The sequence below is a fragment of the Chrysochloris asiatica genome, unplaced genomic scaffold (assembly GCF_000296735.1).
Source record: "Chrysochloris asiatica unplaced genomic scaffold, ChrAsi1.0 scaffold00140, whole genome shotgun sequence".
Classification (NCBI taxonomy): Eukaryota; Metazoa; Chordata; class Mammalia; order Afrosoricida; family Chrysochloridae; genus Chrysochloris; species Chrysochloris asiatica.
In genome coordinates, this window is record NW_006408658.1 from 6395244 (window position 1) to 6413098 (window position 17855).

At 37.9% G+C, this 17855-nt stretch overlaps 2 protein-coding genes across 2 annotated transcripts in view; both read left to right on the plus strand.

Moving 5' to 3' along the window:
- Positions 1-4427, plus strand: part of NUP98 (nucleoporin 98kDa) — an 89791-nt gene extending 85364 nt beyond the window's left edge. Inside the window, exons 19-20 of the mRNA XM_006870256.1 lie at positions 1992-2169; positions 4021-4427. Of these exons, the coding sequence (XP_006870318.1) occupies positions 1992-2169; positions 4021-4209 (367 nt within the window). The 3' untranslated portion in view covers positions 4210-4427. The remainder of the gene's footprint in view (positions 1-1991; positions 2170-4020) is intronic.
- Positions 4428-12335: 7908 nt separating this feature from the next.
- Positions 12336-17855, plus strand: part of LOC102833055 (nuclear pore complex protein Nup98-Nup96-like) — a 33451-nt gene continuing 27931 nt past the window's right edge. The window contains exons 1-4 of the mRNA XM_006870380.1: positions 12336-12464; positions 13128-13284; positions 15256-15376; positions 16955-17184. Of these exons, the coding sequence (XP_006870442.1) occupies positions 12336-12464; positions 13128-13284; positions 15256-15376; positions 16955-17184 (637 nt within the window). The remainder of the gene's footprint in view (positions 12465-13127; positions 13285-15255; positions 15377-16954; positions 17185-17855) is intronic.

Sequence of the window (17855 nt, forward strand, 5' to 3'; positions counted from 1 at the left end):
ACCTTGTAACTAACCATCATTGTTGTTAACGTGCTAGCAAGTCCAGGGTTTGCAAGGAACAGCTGGTGAATTTGAACCACTTATCTTTCAGTTCAAAACCAACCTTCCGGTTCAGTGTGCTTATCCTCAGCACCACACCATGTTTAATTTAGCATGAAAATCTTAACTTTTTACAACAGTGGTCTCATGGCAATATTTGTCCTTTTGTGATTGGCTAATTTCATTCAACATAATATCTTCCAGGTTCAATCATATTATCCCAATCACAGTTTTTAATAGTATTTTATTTTGTTCCTTTTTTTTGCCCTTTGATTTGGCTATGCCTTCATTTCTGCCTTTATTTTAACCTAAGAGCCTAGTTTCTCTTATATCTTCAATCAGGTGACGTGACCATGGTTTAATTGATCTGTCTTGAAATTTTATATCCACATTTGGAGTAGCAGCTGTAGTGGAGCCATATTCTCTGTGTCTTTATTTTATAAATTTATTCCTTATATTCATTAATATGGTTACTTCTTCTGTTCGAATTTCGGTACTAGTAGAAGGCATGCAAATGAATAGGACATAGTTATTTAACTCAGCTATAGATATTAGAAGGAGTGACTGCAAGGTCAGTAATTCAAATCAGCCAGCTTCTCTGTAGGAGAAAGATGAGACTTTCTGCTCCGGTAAAAATTTACAGCCTTGGAAACCCTTTATAGGGTTATTATGAGTCGGAACTGAGTTGACAACACACATTATTATTATTATTATTATTGTCCTCACATATTGGTTAAACCAATTTTGTCACTGAGTCAGTTCCAACTAATATCAACCATGTATAGAGTTTCCAAGGAGTAGTTGCTGGGTTTAAACTGCTGTCCTTGTGGTTCACAGTCCACTGCTGATCCTACAGTGCCACACCGGGAGCCCAATAAACAGTAGTAACAGCTGTTGTTGCAATTGTTGTTGTTAAGTACAGTAGAACTTAAGACCTATACTGAGACTTAAGATTTAGTACTGGTGTGGTGCCATAAGATAGGACTGGTAACTTTAAGGTCAGTGGTTCAAACCCCTTAGCCACTCCTTGGAAACCCCATACAGAGTTGCTATGAACCAACCCCGCAGCAATTAACCAACAAGCAACAATTATTTGGCCAAGGACTCATTGCCTAAGTGTTAAAGTTAGATTAGAAATAATTGATGTACTACTCAAGCCATGATATTTTCAGTCACCTTTATATGTATGTGAAAGCTATGAATAAAAAAGATCATAGAATTGATGCATTTGAATTATAGTTTTGGCAAAGAATATTGAAAGTGCCATGAACTGTCAGAATGACAAATGAACTATCTTAAAAGAAGTGCAGCCAGAATGTCCCTTAGAAATGAGGGTGTCAAGGCTGTCTCACGTACTGTACTTTGGCATATAATCAGGAGAAATCAATCCCTGGAAAAGGACATCATGCAGTAGAGGGTCAGCCAAGAGAGTAATACACCCTAAACCTCGTGAGATTGATACAATGGCTGCAACCATGGGCTTGCATAACAATTATGAGGATTGCACAGTATTTGCTTCCATTGTGCATGTTGTTGTTGTTAAGTGCTGTCAAGTCGGTTCTGACCCATAGCGACCCTGTATAGGGTTTCTGAGGAGCAGCCAGTGAGCTTGAACTGCCGACATTGCAGTTCAAACAGCTTTGCCAGTCTGGGGCATTAACCCACAGCGCCACACCAAGACTCCATAGGGTTGCTGTAATCACAGCCAACTGCATCAAACAGCAAGAACAACATGGCTGTCTGAAATAAATGTAGTCTTGACAACAGAACCAAATACTAAGCTAATTGATGTGGTGGTGACTCTTGGCTATTAAATTTATCAACCTGGAATACACCTATATTGTAATTCCAAAGTTGTATAGCTACTTTAAGAAAAAAACTTATGTATCTATTCATTGGCTTTTTAGTTTTAAATATGAAGCATTTACATTTTACTTGGTTGTACTTTACAGGAAGGCTGAAGTTACATTGGATGGAGTTTGGCCAACAGATAAAACATCTCGTTGTTTAATAAAGAGTCCAGATCGACTTGCTGATATCAACTATGAGGGAAGACTGGAAGCAGTTTCAAGGAAACAGGGAGCTCGGTTCAAAGAATATCGGCCTGAAACTGGTTCTTGGGTGTTTAAGGTATAATAACATACCCATTTCTGACTTGTATAAACTTCAATTCAAGGCATAAAATGTTTTTGTTGTAAGAGCCTCCCTCTTATAGTCTCTGTTTTTACAAATTAGGAACCAAGTCTAGGGAAAAAAGAAGTAAAATTATTTGTTGATAATTGTTGTTGTTAAAGTGCCATCAAGTCGGTTCCAACTCGGCGAACCTGTGTAGGATTTCCGAAGAACAGCTGGTGAGCTTGAACTGCCAACCTTGTCATTCAAACCGACCTTGCAGTCCCAGTGCATTAACCCACAGCACCACACCAGGACTCCAAGAGATACCTAATAATTTGCTCCAAATTGTACAGCTGGTCAAAACCCAAAGCAAAAATGAGCTGATATATAATCTTTTGTGCTCATGATTCAAATCCTCTACTCCAGCCCATGAGCATATAGTTATACTTAGAAGGTTTGGTTCTTCTGATTAGTGGCATCATTAAGAATTTTAGTAATTCATCAGACTTAATTGTCTTTGGGTATTTAATTCTTCCTAAGTAAGTGCCATTTGTTCTGAAAGTGAAGAGATTAAGACTCTTCTGTCTTCATTTCATTTCAATGATTACAGTCCCCTACATGTAACAACAGTTATCCTGCTTCCTCCTTGTAGTTCCTATTGCCATTCCACCCTCTTTCCCATCCCTTCTCAGTTTTGTCCTTAGGTATGTGTTGCCCTTTTGATATTGAGTGGTTGACCATTTCATGGTGAGTATACCTTATTAGTGTTGTTGTTCCCCCTGTATACCTATCTGCTACTTAGCTGACAATTGGGCCTCAAGGGTGAGTTCCATTCTAGACCTGAAGAAAAGTGGTCGAGGGCCATATATCTATCAGGTTTCTACCATCTCCGGCAGTAAGTCTGGTCTTTTTTTTCCCCATAATTTTGTTTCACTTTTTCTCCCACGTTATCTGGACCTTCTAATGTGATCCCTTTCAGAGCCGTTGGTAGTAATAGGCACCATCTAGTTCTTTTGGTCTGAGAGTCTTGACTGATGTGTTCACATTGTCCTTTGGTCCACTGGACTGTTTATTCCAATTAGTCTCCATTTTCATCATCCCTATTCCACACCTGGAGAAACCAATAGTTGCACCTTAGATGGTTGCTCATGAGCCTTTAAGATCCCAGTCGCTACTCAGCAAAGTAGGATGTAGAACATTGTCTTTGGGGACTACTTTACGTCAGTTGATATTGTGTTCCCAGAGACTATAATCGTGAGACCACAGGCCCAGTAAACTCATTGCCTCAAGATGTTTGATAATATCTAAGAAGTTTTCATCATTTTGCCCCATGTATGCTCCACCACAAGGAGCTTTGTAGCATACTGGTTACAAGTCAGGCAGCTAACCTTAAGGTCAGCAGTTCTAAACTACCAGCTGTTCCCTGGAATAAAGATAAGGCTTTCTGCTCCCATAAAGATTTACAGCCTTGAAACCCTATACAGGGTCGTAATGAGTTGGAATCAACTCCATGGCAGATAACCACCACCACACTCAAACATGTTCATAGGTCTGTTTTGAGGCAGTATTTAGATTTGACAAAACAGCTTGTTTGGGTTTAGTTTTCTATATTAATAGTTGCATTTTAAATTATGTATTTATTGTGTCCATTCATTCACTTGGTAATTATATTAGCAACTAATACATGCATTATATCATCTAAATGTTCACAAAATTGGTTAAGTGCAATAGGGTGACATTTTGCTCTTAATACTTTTATATTCTCTCTGTGTAAACTCTGCAAGATTGCAAGAACAAATATTATAGAAGCTCTTTAGAATATAACAGTGTTAAAAGTGAATTTAAAAACATTCTTATCTTTCTTAGGTCTCCCATTTTTCTAAATACGGCCTTCAGGATTCTGATGAAGAGGAGGAGGAACGACCTTCCAAAACTAGTACAAAGAAGTTGAAGACTGCCCCTGTGCCTCCTGCAGGCCAGACTATACCCTTCCAGATGGCTCTTAATGGCAAACCAGCACCTCCACCCCAGGTAGAGAAGGGACAGTGGATTTGAATGGAATCCATGATACAGAAGTTGAAAGCAAGTAATTCAGCTAATACAAAGCTGTTTTGTGGCCACTGGAACTTTGAAGAGTACAAATGCATTGGCAGTCAAACGTTGAAACAAGTACATGGGAGGGTGTGAGGTGGTACTGGCATCTGTTTTTTACTTGGGAGATTTAAAGAATGCTCTTGCTGTTTGGATCATTCCTTCTACAGATTGTCATTCTTAAACAACTCCCTCTCATTTGGACCTCCTGCATTCTCTGCTCAGTGATCAACCCAAGAGAGCATTTTGCTTACTGGGTTGTTAAAAGTACTTTTTGTTGAGTACCTGGTGTACAGTTTAATCTCGTTCTTTACCTCCATGGTTTTTTAAAAATTAGCATTCTGCAAGGGTTTTTAACTCCCATTTTTCTCAAACTGATTGCTTATACTTCAGGTAACCTCTTCATATTTGTATTTTAAAAATACTTAATCTTTATGAAATTAGATGAGAATTTCAAATTCAAATGAATTATTTGCCTTGGAGAGAGTAAAGGCTGCACTCTTTTTGTGATTGTTAAACCAATGTAGAGCTTTTTGTCCTGTGGGGAAAGGTTTGTAATTTAAATATCAGGTAGCTTCTTTGAATGCCAACTTATGAAGAATTTTCTTTAATTTGGATATTGTTTACATTCAATCAAGTCATAAAGATAATTATTCCTTTGCTGCCATGAAGAATAATTTTTTATATAGGATTTCATTGTAAAGCATCCTCTACCTCTCAGCTACTAAATGCTGGAACTTTGGAATTTTCTGTGCTTGAATTCTTATGACTGCTGAAATGTGCAATTTTTATGATTTATTAAATAATTTTTTGGGAGGCATTTGCTAAAAAATGTTGTGTATGTATGCTTGAATACACGGGTGAGGGGAGGATCTGGTAAAAGTGGGTAACTGAAAATATGTTGACTTATATATCATTTATAGTATCCCTAAGAAATCTCTTGAGGGTAGGGACATTTTATTGTGATTTGGGTGAAAATTTATAGGACAAATTAGTTTCCCTTTTAACACTTTACATACATTTAGTTTCATGAAGAACATTAGTTACAATCCCCTAAAATCTCATCTGAGCTAAAGAAATAAGGTAAATGAACTTGGCTTTCTATTTATTTTTGTACCATATTCATTTTGAGTAAATCATAAGCCTTGTACAGTGTCTTACATAGTGTTTTTTTGATGTTAACATTGTATGTATTTTTGATGGAAAGAGTAAGATAGCTGTATTTTCTGCTAATAAAAGTAGTATTTAATAGAGATACACCTGAAAAAGAAAAGCTTAATCTGTGAACAGACAGCACAATCATCAGTGGTGTTTGGGCTCTTTAATCATTAAAATGCAAATAGGAGAGAAATACAAATCCCTTTAATGATATTTCGGAGTCCTGGTATGATGCTGTGGGTTAATGTCAAGTTGTTGAACTGCAAGGTTGGTGGTTCAAGCTCACCAACTGCTCCTTGGAAACCCTATACAGGGTCTCTATGGGTCAGAACCAACTCAACGGCACTTAACAAAAACAACAATGATCCTTTTCAAAGGGTTTTTACCTACAACCCACCTGCCCCAATTTCGAATAAGTTTTGTTTTTGTTTTTAATGTGGAGAGATTGTAAGTAAACAGGCTACAGAGGATAATTTTTAGCTAATTTCCTTTGATAGAGGAAGTGGATAGTCTGACTTTTTGGATGAAGAGAGCAGGCACATAGAAATGAATAGAGGAGTTGAGCTATTTAGGCTTCACGTTTTGTTTACTTATGAAAATCTTGAACTTAGTGTATTAAAGCACCACTGACCTTACGAGAGAAGGGGGAAATGCCAGTGATTGCAGTTTTCCTTGTTCAAACCAAAAATCAGTTGCCTTGAACTCAGTTCTGACTCAGCTCCTTGTGTATCAGAGTAGAACATTACTCAGTAGGATTTTCAATGGCTGCTTTTGTGGAAGTAGATTGCCAGACCTTTCTTCTGAGGTACCTCTGGATAAACCCAAACCTCTAACTTTTTGGTTAGAACCCCAGACTCTGTTTGGCAAAGGAAAAGACTTGATCCATCTGAATGAACCAGAAAAACAGCATACTCTTCTCATCCTATTGACAAAATGATACATCTTCACACTGCCAGCTGGCTCCTTGGAGAGGGTGTTCCTACAGTTTGTTGTAGCATTTTTGTCTGTATACAACCTCAAGTTCTTTGACTTTTTCATGTTTGTGTGTTTCTTTAGGTATTTAAGAAGGTCTGCATTTTGTTTAATCGTGTGGTTGTTAAGTGTCATGGAGTGTCTCATAGCAACACTGCACAGGTTTCCAAAGAGTGGTTGGTGGGTTTGAACTGCCAGTCTTGAAGTTAGCAGTCCAGTACTTATTCTGCAGTACCACACCAGGACTCCAGTGTTCACATTACCTTACCTTTTTGTTTTTGACTATCCAAAAACAGTCAAAGAAAAAAAAGAGAGAGAGGTGACCCAATGGAATGCGGAAATCATAGGACAGTCTCTTTGATATCTCAAGCAAGTAAAGTTTTGCTAAAAGTAATACAGAAACAGCTACAATCATACATTGATAGAGAACTTCCAGAGGTTCAAGCTGGATTCAGAAGAGACCGGGGAATGAGAGATATCATTGCTGATGTCCGATGGATCTTGGCTGAAAGCAGAGAATATCAAAAAGATGTTTACCTATGCTTTATTGACTACGCAAAGGCTTTCAATTGTGTGGATCATGACAAGCTATGGACAACATTTAGAAGTATGAGTATTCCAGAACACTTAATTGTACTTCCGAGGAATCTGTACCTGGACCAAGAAGCAGTTGTTTGAACAGAGCATGAGAACATTGAATGTTTTAAAATTGGGAAAGGTGTGCAACAAGGTTGTGTTCTTTCACCATACTTATTCAACCTGTATGCTGAGCAGATAATCTGAGAAGCTGGGTTTTATGAAGAAAAACGTGGCATCAGGAATGGACTCATTAACAATCTGCAATATGCAGATGATACAGCCTTGCTTGCTGAAAGTGAAGAGGACTTGAAACATTTACTGATGAAGATTAAAGAACACAGCCTTCGGTATGGGTTGCATCTCAATGTCAGGAAAACAAAAATCCTCACCACTGGACCAATAAACAACATTCTTATCAACGGAGAAAAGATTGAAGTTGTCAAGGACTTCATTCTTCTTGGATCAACTATCAACACTCATGGAAGCAGCAGTCAAGAGATCAGACGACGTATTGCATTGGGCAAATCTGCTGCACAGGAACTTTTTAAAGTGTTGAAGAGCAGAGATGTCAGCTTGAGGACTAAGGTGCGCCTGACCCAAGCCATGGTGTTTTCAATAACCTCATATGGATGTGAAAGCTGGACAGTGAATAAGGAAGATGGTAGAAGAATTGATGACTTTGAATTGTGGTGTTGGAGAATACTAAAATTGACATGGACCACCAAAAGGACCAATAGATCTATTTTGGAAGAAGTGCAGCCAGAGTGTTGCTTGGAGGCCAGGATGGCTAAGCTTCGTCTCTCATACTTTGGACATATTGTCAGGAGGGAACAGTCGCTGGAGAAGGATGTCATGCTGGGTAAGATGGAGGGTCAGAGAAAAAGAGGAAGACCCCCAACGAGATGGATCAGCCAGGTGGCATCATTGATGGCGTCAAGTGTGGCAGCGGTAGTGAGGTTGGCCCAGGATCGGACATTGTTTCGTTCTGCTGTGCATGGGCTCGCTATGAGTCGGTTCTGACTTGATGGCACCTGACAACACAACAACATCCAAAACCAGGGAGGTTCTTTATTCATTCTACATGCATTTAGTGCCCAATCTGTGCTGAGCTTAGTGAGAAGCCCAGGAAGTACCAGAGTAAACAAGCCACAGTCTCAAAAGAGCAAGAGAGGAAATTACTCCACATTTAAAAAATACACTTTTTATATAATTCTGTATCATAAAATTAAGTTTTTAAAAGATTGCATTCTATATGGGGGCCGAGGGCAGGGGTTGTTAACAGCTACAGAAAGAAAGTCACCTAATCGGTAAGGAAAATAACAACTCTCCAGTGGAGAAATGACATAATAACATCACCTTACCTTTTATATATTATTCTAAGATCCCTCTTTTTCAGTGGTTCTTAAACCCTCTTTTTGCTCCTAAAAATCAAGTAAATCTAAGCAATGAGAAAGCATAAATGAAATTTCCATGTCATCCTGTCTCCTTTACCTTTTTTATTTTTTTATTTTTAATGTTTTATTGTGTATTGTGTGATAGTCTACATGGGGGAACATAGTTTTACATTCATTCCATCATACATCATCTCATTGCCATAGTTACCATCCTGTCCATGCATCATCACCCAACCAAAGGGTATACCCTGCAATCCCGCCCACCCTCCCCTCACGGTCCTCAGCACACAGCCCCTCTCCCTCTTTGGATCCCTAGTCCCCAGCCACTCCATCTCTTCATGTCATCCTCTCTGTCTCAGCCTCAGGCCTCACTGCTCCTCTGGGTGGGGTCCTGCTGTCCGCTCTTCTCTATTGATGTTCCGAGGGCCCTCTGCTCCTAGACTAAAAGGTTTAATCACTCCCCTCCTTGCTATAAAATGTCCACCTTTACATTTCCAGTCCTCACAATCAGTCCTGGTAACAATTATTCACCCTTGCATCCCAAGGGACCCATCTGCATTTCTTTTCATCTGCCCTTCCTAGACATGTCGGATACTACTCACTGGACACTCTACCATCCTCCCCGCCCTGTGGATCTAGGTTCCCTCTTGAAAGCTTGTAAGCCAGTCACTTCTTACCTCTGTATCCCTTCTCCCATTTTTGGCTAGTCAACGTTCAGGTTGTTCATCCCTATCTACTCTGTGTGGAGGGGGTGGAAATAATTATTGGAGCAGGGATTTGTTTCCTGTTTTGAGCTACTGCATTTATAGGTGGATGTCCAGTTTATCAAATTGTATCAGATGACGCTTTTTTCCTCTTCTTTCTTCATCGGATTGAGCTTTGTTCGTCACATCATTGGAGCCATGGCAAGTGGTTATCATCTGCAGGTGTGGGTGTTCCTGCATTTGTCCGCCCTCTTCTTATCATTTGGTCGCTTCCGTCTCCTCTCTAGTCCTCTGTGGATGTGTCACTGACTCTGAGCCCATGAGTCCCCAGGTTTTGCCCCACTGCTGGCCAACCAGGTCTCCACCTGGGCTCACCATAGTCTGCTGAACGATGCAGGGCTTAGCTCGCTGCTTCTTTGATGTTCTTCGGTCACTTCTCTTTATGGGTGACGTGTGTGGTCGCCAATCAGAACTTGTTTTCCCATTGCGTCTTAGTCTTGGAGGAGGATTTGCACTGAGAGGACCCGATCACTTGCCTTGATATCTCCTGGGCAGACAGCTTGCTTGTTCTTGTGGTAACAGTCGGACTGCCCTTGTGGTTTTGTCCTCTACCTTTTAGGTTAGAGAAAATGTTCACTTTCACAAAGATTAAGGCAATCGAGGGTAGAGATGTTTGTTCTGTAATTAAAATGGTTCCAAAACTGAGCTCTAGCTCTGAGTTCACTGCATCAGAATAATGAGATCAGCTCAACTTTGAGTCTATAAATTTGACATGGGTCTCAACATATTTCTATGTTAAGTACTTCTCCGCTGGAGTTTGAGATATGCAGCTAGGTTTTGAAACTGCTTGCGGAAAAGACCACAGACCTTTGATATTCAGGTTGCTTTTATACTTCAGCTTTACACTGAAGGACAACTTGGGTTCAGTACTGTCAAGGAAGGCTAATAAATTGCCAGGCACTTAATATTATGTACTCAGTGAGTTCATTCAAATAAGTTAAATAAAAAGAAGGGAGAAAGTGAGTAGAGTTTAGAAGAAAAACCCATTTCATTTTGAGTATGCTTTGATTTGAAATAAAATGGCAAGTCTAAGTTGATCCAGTAGGTTAATTAACATACAAGGCGCCTTTATAAAGTTATGGGATTTTCCCATTCTTCCATGAACATTTTGAAGCTCCCTCATTAAGTGTTTAGTGAATATGATGCTGAACTAACTATGTGCTTCGTGTTAAATATAGAAAGCAGTTGGTCATAAACTTTGTTTTCAAGTCTTGAGAATCTGGTGGGGCACACATAAATATCTATGCAACAAATCATATGGTGTGATCTGTGGAATCAACAATGTTATGGGAACCCAACAGAGGTGGATATCCTGACAGGGAATGGAGAACATCAGGACCTTTCCCAAAATAGAATTGCTTGCCTGAAAATTTATATACTAGGAAGTCCATGGTGTGAATGTTTGCAAGAGTTTCCCAACAGTTCTTGTCATTGTAATGAAAGCATTATTACCAAAGCATTTTTTTTTTTTTTTGTTCCCCTCAGGACTTTAAGGCATAAGAGCAGTCACAGCTGTCTATAACCTCCTCAATAGGTGAAAAGTAGTGTGTTGTTACCTTTTGACTATTACCTAACCTCCAAGAATTTTGTTGGAACAGCCCAGGGGATTTTAATTGACAGTTTACTATGTCTCAGTTTTTCTGTGATTGTAAATGGACACTCTCATTCTTTTAGTAAGAGTATTTGTTAAAGGAATATAGGATAGCATAAGCTAATGTACCATTCAAGGTGCAGTTGAAACCCTGAGAGTTGTTTCTGGGTCCAAAGAAATCATGCCAACTTTAAAAATTTTTGTTATCTATTGTATAAATATCATCAATTTGAGAATATGCGTGCTTAAAGTAGGCCAAAAATCATGAAAAGAAGGTAAGTATCTGTAATGATAAGAAAAATAAGTGGCAGGACTTTGAAACTATAGCACAAATTAACTCAGTTTATTTCTTTCTATTTTATCAGATGATATGAGCTTATAATTAATTTGCACTGAACCAGTTAATTTAGCATATACTTGAAGTTTTTTGTTTTTATTTTTTAACCTGAGTTCACCCAGGTGTTCTTGACAGTATTTTAGATGCAGCTTAGTAATAATTGAAATTCTAGTTTTATGTCATTTCTATACTCATTTACCATTAAGTTTTATGGGGGCATTAGGATTATTTAAATGATTATGTTTGTTTTATTGTGGTAAAATATATATATAACAAAACATTTGCCTTTTTAATGTACAATTTGGTGACATTAATTCCATTCATTTTGTGTAACCATTACATAATTACTATCCATTTTCAAATGTTTTTCATTCTTCTAAACAGAAACTCAGTGCCCCTTAAGTAATTAGACCCCATTTCCTCGTCACATAGCCCCTGGTAACTACTGATAAGTTTTTGTCTTTATGTTATTTTCTTGTAGAATATACTTGAGTTTTATGAGCATTTTACCTTTTCAAATTATAAACTGTTGGGCATGGTTATATATATCTTTAAATGTGCTTAGTAAATGTAAATGTAACTCTGAAAGCTTTTTACCATAAAGTGATTATTCCCAAATTAAAATTATTCTTAATATCATTGCTTTGCTTTGATTTTTGGGAAGTTTTCTTACATGGTAATACACAGGTAGAACTCAGCCTTAGAATTCAGCTACTTGAAAGATAAATTCCAGATTCAATATTCTATCTCAGTAGAAATTTATTTCTAAATGTTTTCTTTTTTAAAAAAAAATGGAAACTTTGATATTTGTGTCTTTTGTCCTTTTTACTCAATGACTCTGACTATAAAGCAGTGTGAGGCAGGGTGAGCCTGTGTAAGTCAAGAATTATAGTTGCTAGCTATCAGATAAGGCATAATTTTTGTGTCTGAAGACCACCATTTGCTTTGTTTCTAAGGTAACAAATAATCAAGACTTTGGATTTTGGCTTAAGTTCCAGACACCAAACCTTAATGTTACAAAAGGGTGATTCCATGAAGTTTTGGATCTCATGTACTTATAGGGCTTTAGGGGGTGACTGTCGTTAACTCTTCTTTAGTAAATAGGCTACCTCATATCATGAAGGAATGGGCAGAACTTGACAATGATTTATTGCATTATGAATTAAGTAAATCTGGTCCAGAAGCTTTATATCTATTTAGTGTCATTTAATGGTGCTTCCTAATGTTTCTGCTGTCTACAGAGCCAAAGCCCAGAGGTGGAGCAGTTAGGGAGGGTTGTGGAGCTGGACAGTGACATGGTAGATATCACCCAGGAGCCAGTTTTGGATTCCATGTTAGAAGAGAGCATGCCTGAGGATCAGGAACCTGTGTCAGCCTCAACACACATTGCGTCTTCACTGGGAATTAATCCACATGTTTTACAGGTGAAGTCCTAACCTACTCTTTATCCCTTTGCATAACATCAGGCCAGTTCCTTGATTATCCACTTTAGAGCATTGAGTACATACTGGAATAAGAAAAACAAAAAAACAGGAACATGGCCAACATTTACGTCTTGTTTTCCCATTTAGTGAGATGACCATATATTGAGATTCAGAAGATACAGCTTCAGGTCTTAATTGCACGAGAATTAGATTCTAGTCCTGGTTTTTTTTACCACTATTGCTGTGTGATTTTTTTAAAAGTTATTTAACATCTTTGATCGCTGGTTTTTCTCCTGTGCTTTGTTTGCTTCACAGGATAATTTTGATGCTCTATAAATTTGCTTCACAGAAATCAAAAGGTGTTTTTGGGGTTTGTTTTTATTTTAAACTTTGGAGATACAGGTTTAAGTTCTGCCTCAACCTCCCCTTACTATATATACCTTTTGATATGAGGTTAGCCCTCTGGCTTATGTTTGACTTTATTATTATTCATTCAACAAACCTGTGAATAACTGCCAGGCTGCAATGAGACTGTAGATACAAGAAACAGCATTATAGAGTCAGTCACACAAATGTTATATTAGCTCTGGATATAGCCTTGAGGCAGAGTGATTTATTGGTCTTCCTAAAATGCTTTTTTCTCTGATGGCACTGCCTTTTTAGATCATGAAAGCATCATTGCTTGCTGATGAAGAAGATGTAGACATGGCCCTGGATCAACACTTCAGCCACCTTCCTTCCAAAGCAGATACTTCTCAAGAAATCTGTTCTCCCAGGCTCCCTATTTCAGCATCCCACTCAAAGAAGTCCCGTTCACTAGGTAGAGTTATCAAGTTCTACGTCTCACATTATGTTCTAAGCTGAGTGGACTTCTCTAGTAATAATCTCTATAAAGGTGGTGGTGGTTGTTTGCCATTGAATCGGTTCCAACTCATAGTGAATCTGTATTAGGGATTCCTCAGGCTGTAAATCTTAATGGGAGCAGAAAGCCTCATCTTTTTACTGCATAAAGGTCATACCTATGATAAGTTAATGTTGTTAGGTGCCATCAAGTCAATTTGAACTCAGAGCAACCCATTGTATAACAGAACAAAACACTGCCTGGTCCTATGCCATCCTCAATTGTTGATATGTTTAAGCCCATTATTGCAGCTAGTTTGTCCATCTATCTTGTTGAGGGTCTTGCTTTTTTTTTTCACTGATTTTCTGTTTTACCAAGCTCATGATGTCCTTTCTCTGGAGATTGGCCCTTCCTGATGATGAGCTAAAGTGTGTGAGACAGAGTCACCATCCTCATTTCTGAGGATGTTAGAAATGGTACTCTTAATATCTTAATATCCATTAAGATTTGCCAATTTTGAAGAACTGTGAGTAGCTCTATTGGTGCAAATACAACAGTTATATAGAGAAGAATGCATTTGTGCTTATTTTGAGGTCGTTTTTTGTTTGCATATAAGTATGGATGATAAGCTTAGAATTCCTGGTTTTCATCAAGTCTTATTTAGAAGAGTCTACAAAATGTACAGTGCACTCTGCAGTCTTAGTATTATTGTCTTCAGGGGACACATGTTAACTCTCATAATACACAAAACGTATCAAACCTATCAGAGTTCTATTTTCCCTCCCCAAATTCCCAGGAAATGATTACATGGTTGCTTTTAAAGCTTTCCCTTTGCTTTTCTAGTGGACTTGGAACTATGTGGAATTCAAGAGGTAACAGAATGTTGGTATCAGTAAAGGACTTAAGTAGGTATAATTTCAAAACATTTTGAAAGCCAAAGGAACTAGCAGATTTATGTTCCCTTCCAAAAAAAAAAAAGTTTCAGTTCTCTTGAGTGCCCTTATTAACTTTACTTTTTAGAGTATTTTAACTGATATGCATCAATTTGACATTCACTTTTTCTGCAATCGACATAACCTGAAATTTTCATTTCAGTATTTTTGTACTTGAGACAGGAGCCCTAAAATTTAAAAACAGGCAAGAATACAGTGTGTTTTCACTTCCTTAAATCTAACATAAGCACCAACTCAACGGCACTTTAATAAGTCTAATATTGAGCATTAGAATTAAGTGGATGTGAGTCCTGATCGTATTTTTAATATGGATTTTTTAATATTAACCTAAGAAAGGGTTACAGAGTTCTGGTAGTGCAGTAGGATAACCTCAAGGTTGGAGGTTCAATCCCACAAGCTGCTCCGCAGGAGAAAAATGAGGCTGGCTGCTCTTTAAAAGATTTCGTCTCAGAAACCCAAAGGAGCAGTTCTACTTTGTCCTGGTGTCAGATGGCTATGAATCAGAATTAAGTTGTTGGCAGTGGATTTGGTTTTTTTTTGTGTTGTTAATAAATTGTTAAATTTGGGATCCTTATAAGGCATGAGCATGGTTATCAGACTGACCTGGACTTACCTCCCAAGTCCTGCCAGTGAGCCCAGTTTTCTTACCTATAAAATAGGGGTGATTGTAATAATACAAGTTACTTTAAAGGATGAATTTTTGTTTAATGTACACAAACAGCTTGTACATTGTTACAGATAAATGTGAGCTAATTTTTAATAAGAATAATAGTAGTATCTGTGCTGTTATTATTATTGTTTGCCATCATTATCATTAGAATTTCTGTCTTAATTTCCTGTTAAAAGAGTAATTTCTGCCAAATCTGACTTACCCCACCTCTGGTCATCACATATAATTTAATTAGTTTGCATAATTTCAGCCTTATTGATTTTTGGTATTGTTGTTCAAGGAGCCATAGACTGTAATTTCTAATTGTCTTTTCTCCCTGCATTTCAGTTGGTGGGTTACTACAATCAAAATTTACAAGTGGAACTTTTCTTTCACCAAGTGCCTTTGTGCAAGAATGTCGTACTCCTAGAGCATCATCTCTAATGAATATCCCATCCACATCCCCCTGGTCTGTCCCTCCACCACTGACCTCTGTGTTTACAGTGCCTAGTCCAGCTCCTGAAGTTCTATTGAAAACAGTGGGTACACGCAGGCAACCAGGTTTAGTCCCTCTTGAAAAGTCGGTCACATACGGCAAAGGGAAACTCCTGATGGACATGGCTCTTTTTATGGGACGCTCATTTCGTGTTGGTTGGGGCCCCAATTGGACTCTTACTAATAGTGGAGAACAACTGAGTGGTTCCCATGAACTGGAAAATCACCAGATTGCTGATTCTATGGAATATGGATTTCTGCCCAATCCAGTAGCTGTTAAATCGTGAGTCACTTTTTTTATGCGTGGGGAGAAAGGCAGTATGGGTGACGAGAAAGAATTGTTACCAGGAGACCAAGGTCACAGCTCCGCTTTGTGATTGTTCTATATATGTTCTTACTATAATTTTAGACATAGAAGGTACAGTAACTCCATTTGCAAAAAGTATATAATATTTACCTAATCATCAAAGTTTTGTTCAAAGTGTAACAGACCCAAAACTAATGCTGTCATATGCCTTGAGTTTTTGGCTTTTTTTTTCTCCTTGATTAGTATTTGTGATTTTTTTTATCTTCAAGACAGCTTCAAAAAGTTTATGGAAAATGGAATTAAAAGATAATGGAATTTTTTTCCATGGACTTTTGAAGTACCCTCATATTAACTGTATTTTCAACTAAGTACATTTCCTCTATGGGCAGGTTTATGAGCTGTAGATACTGTGGGTGTAATTTGAATTTGGAAATAAGATGACATCTAAAAACTGTCTCTACACACTCTACACTTTTAACATTCACATATAATGTGTGCTTCCTTAATGTAATCTATTACATGTACATTTTTCTTGTAGTTACTGACCAGTATTTATACAGATGCTTTATATAAAATAAGATATATTTTCTTTAGTTTTTATAATTTTAGGTATTTGTGCTGTCTTTACTCCAGATTCAGTGAATATGTTCAGCTATTGTTTTTTAGTTTATAAAGTTGACTTTGAAAATATAAAGAATTAGACTATCTGTTGAATACTGAGTCTGAACTGAGTGATTAACTCTAGATAGAGCATAATGTCATGGTATTTTAGAGGTTGTTAATGTTAGTTTTAGAAACTGGATCAAGGCCATATTAACTATATGTTCATCTTAATTTAGAATCACTTCCTTAGTATTGAAAGGCTCAGCCTTGTAACTTTTGATATAGCTCACTACTAAGTATAATTTTTCAAGTGGATATCTGACCATAGCTTTTGATTTGTGGATTTTATAGTCTCCAGAGATGTGTTCAAACCCGTTCCGTAAGTGTACTGATTCATATCCTTATTTTCACCTGGCCTGAGAAGCCTCTTGGTTTGGAATGCATGGGTCAGATAACTTATTTAAAATATAGCAGTTAGGTTCAATATAGTTTGACATAATGAACCAACATTTCTTTAAAATCATAGTGAAATGTTTTGTAGTCTGTATATAGACATAAAAAGAAACAAAGATTTGAATGTAAGGAAATCTAAATATCTGTCTTATCTTTATTTCCTGTTGTGTTCCTCATTTGCTCATATAGTTTAACTGAGTCCCCATTCAAAGTTCACTTGGAAAAACTCAGTTTGAGACAAAAAAAACTGAATGAGGACCTGCCATTATACCAGACACCTCTAGAGCTCAACTTAAAACATAGCACTGTCCATGTTGATGAGCTATGTCCTCTTATTGTCCCCAATCCGGGAGTTGCTGTCATTCATGACTATGCAGAGTGGGCTAAGGAAGCATCAGGAGACTTACTGGAAGCACAGAGTGAGTATGCACTATGCTTAAAACTTTTGGTGTCCAAGTACATAGGCGGATACATTTTTGCATCATTGTAGTACGTAAATCTAAGCATTTTTAGTTTTCTGTAGTTGTGTTGGGATGAGTAGTATTTTAAACAAGAAATTGTATCATTATTCTCATACCCTTCAAGTACTTGTTCAAAGAAACGAACCAAGCAAGCCTCTTAGATTTAGGATATTCCAAACCTTTCCTAAACCAGAGAATAAAAAGAGAAATAAGAGGGGGCTTCAGAAAGATCATGGGGGAAATGTCATGAAAAGATCATGAATTTTCCTTCTTGCTTTTCTAAATTCTACCCTTTCTCCCATGTCCTGCTCAATCAAGTTCCACCTGGTCTTCCCAACAGCATTGGGGCTTAAAATTCCCTGTCTGTCTTTAGGCTTTATTATCTCTCTGTAGCTATTCTGGTATGGCACTGTAGGATATGCACCAGACTGCCAAGGTTGGTTTGAACCTCAAGGTCGGTAGCTCAAACTCACCAGCTGCTCCTCAGAAACTCTATGCAGAGTCTCCATGGGTGAGGACTGACTCAACAGCACTTCACAACAACACAGCCATTCTGGAGTACTGGTGTGGCGCTGTAGGATAAGCATCAGGCTGCCAAGGTTGGTTTGGGGACCACAAGGTCAGTGGTT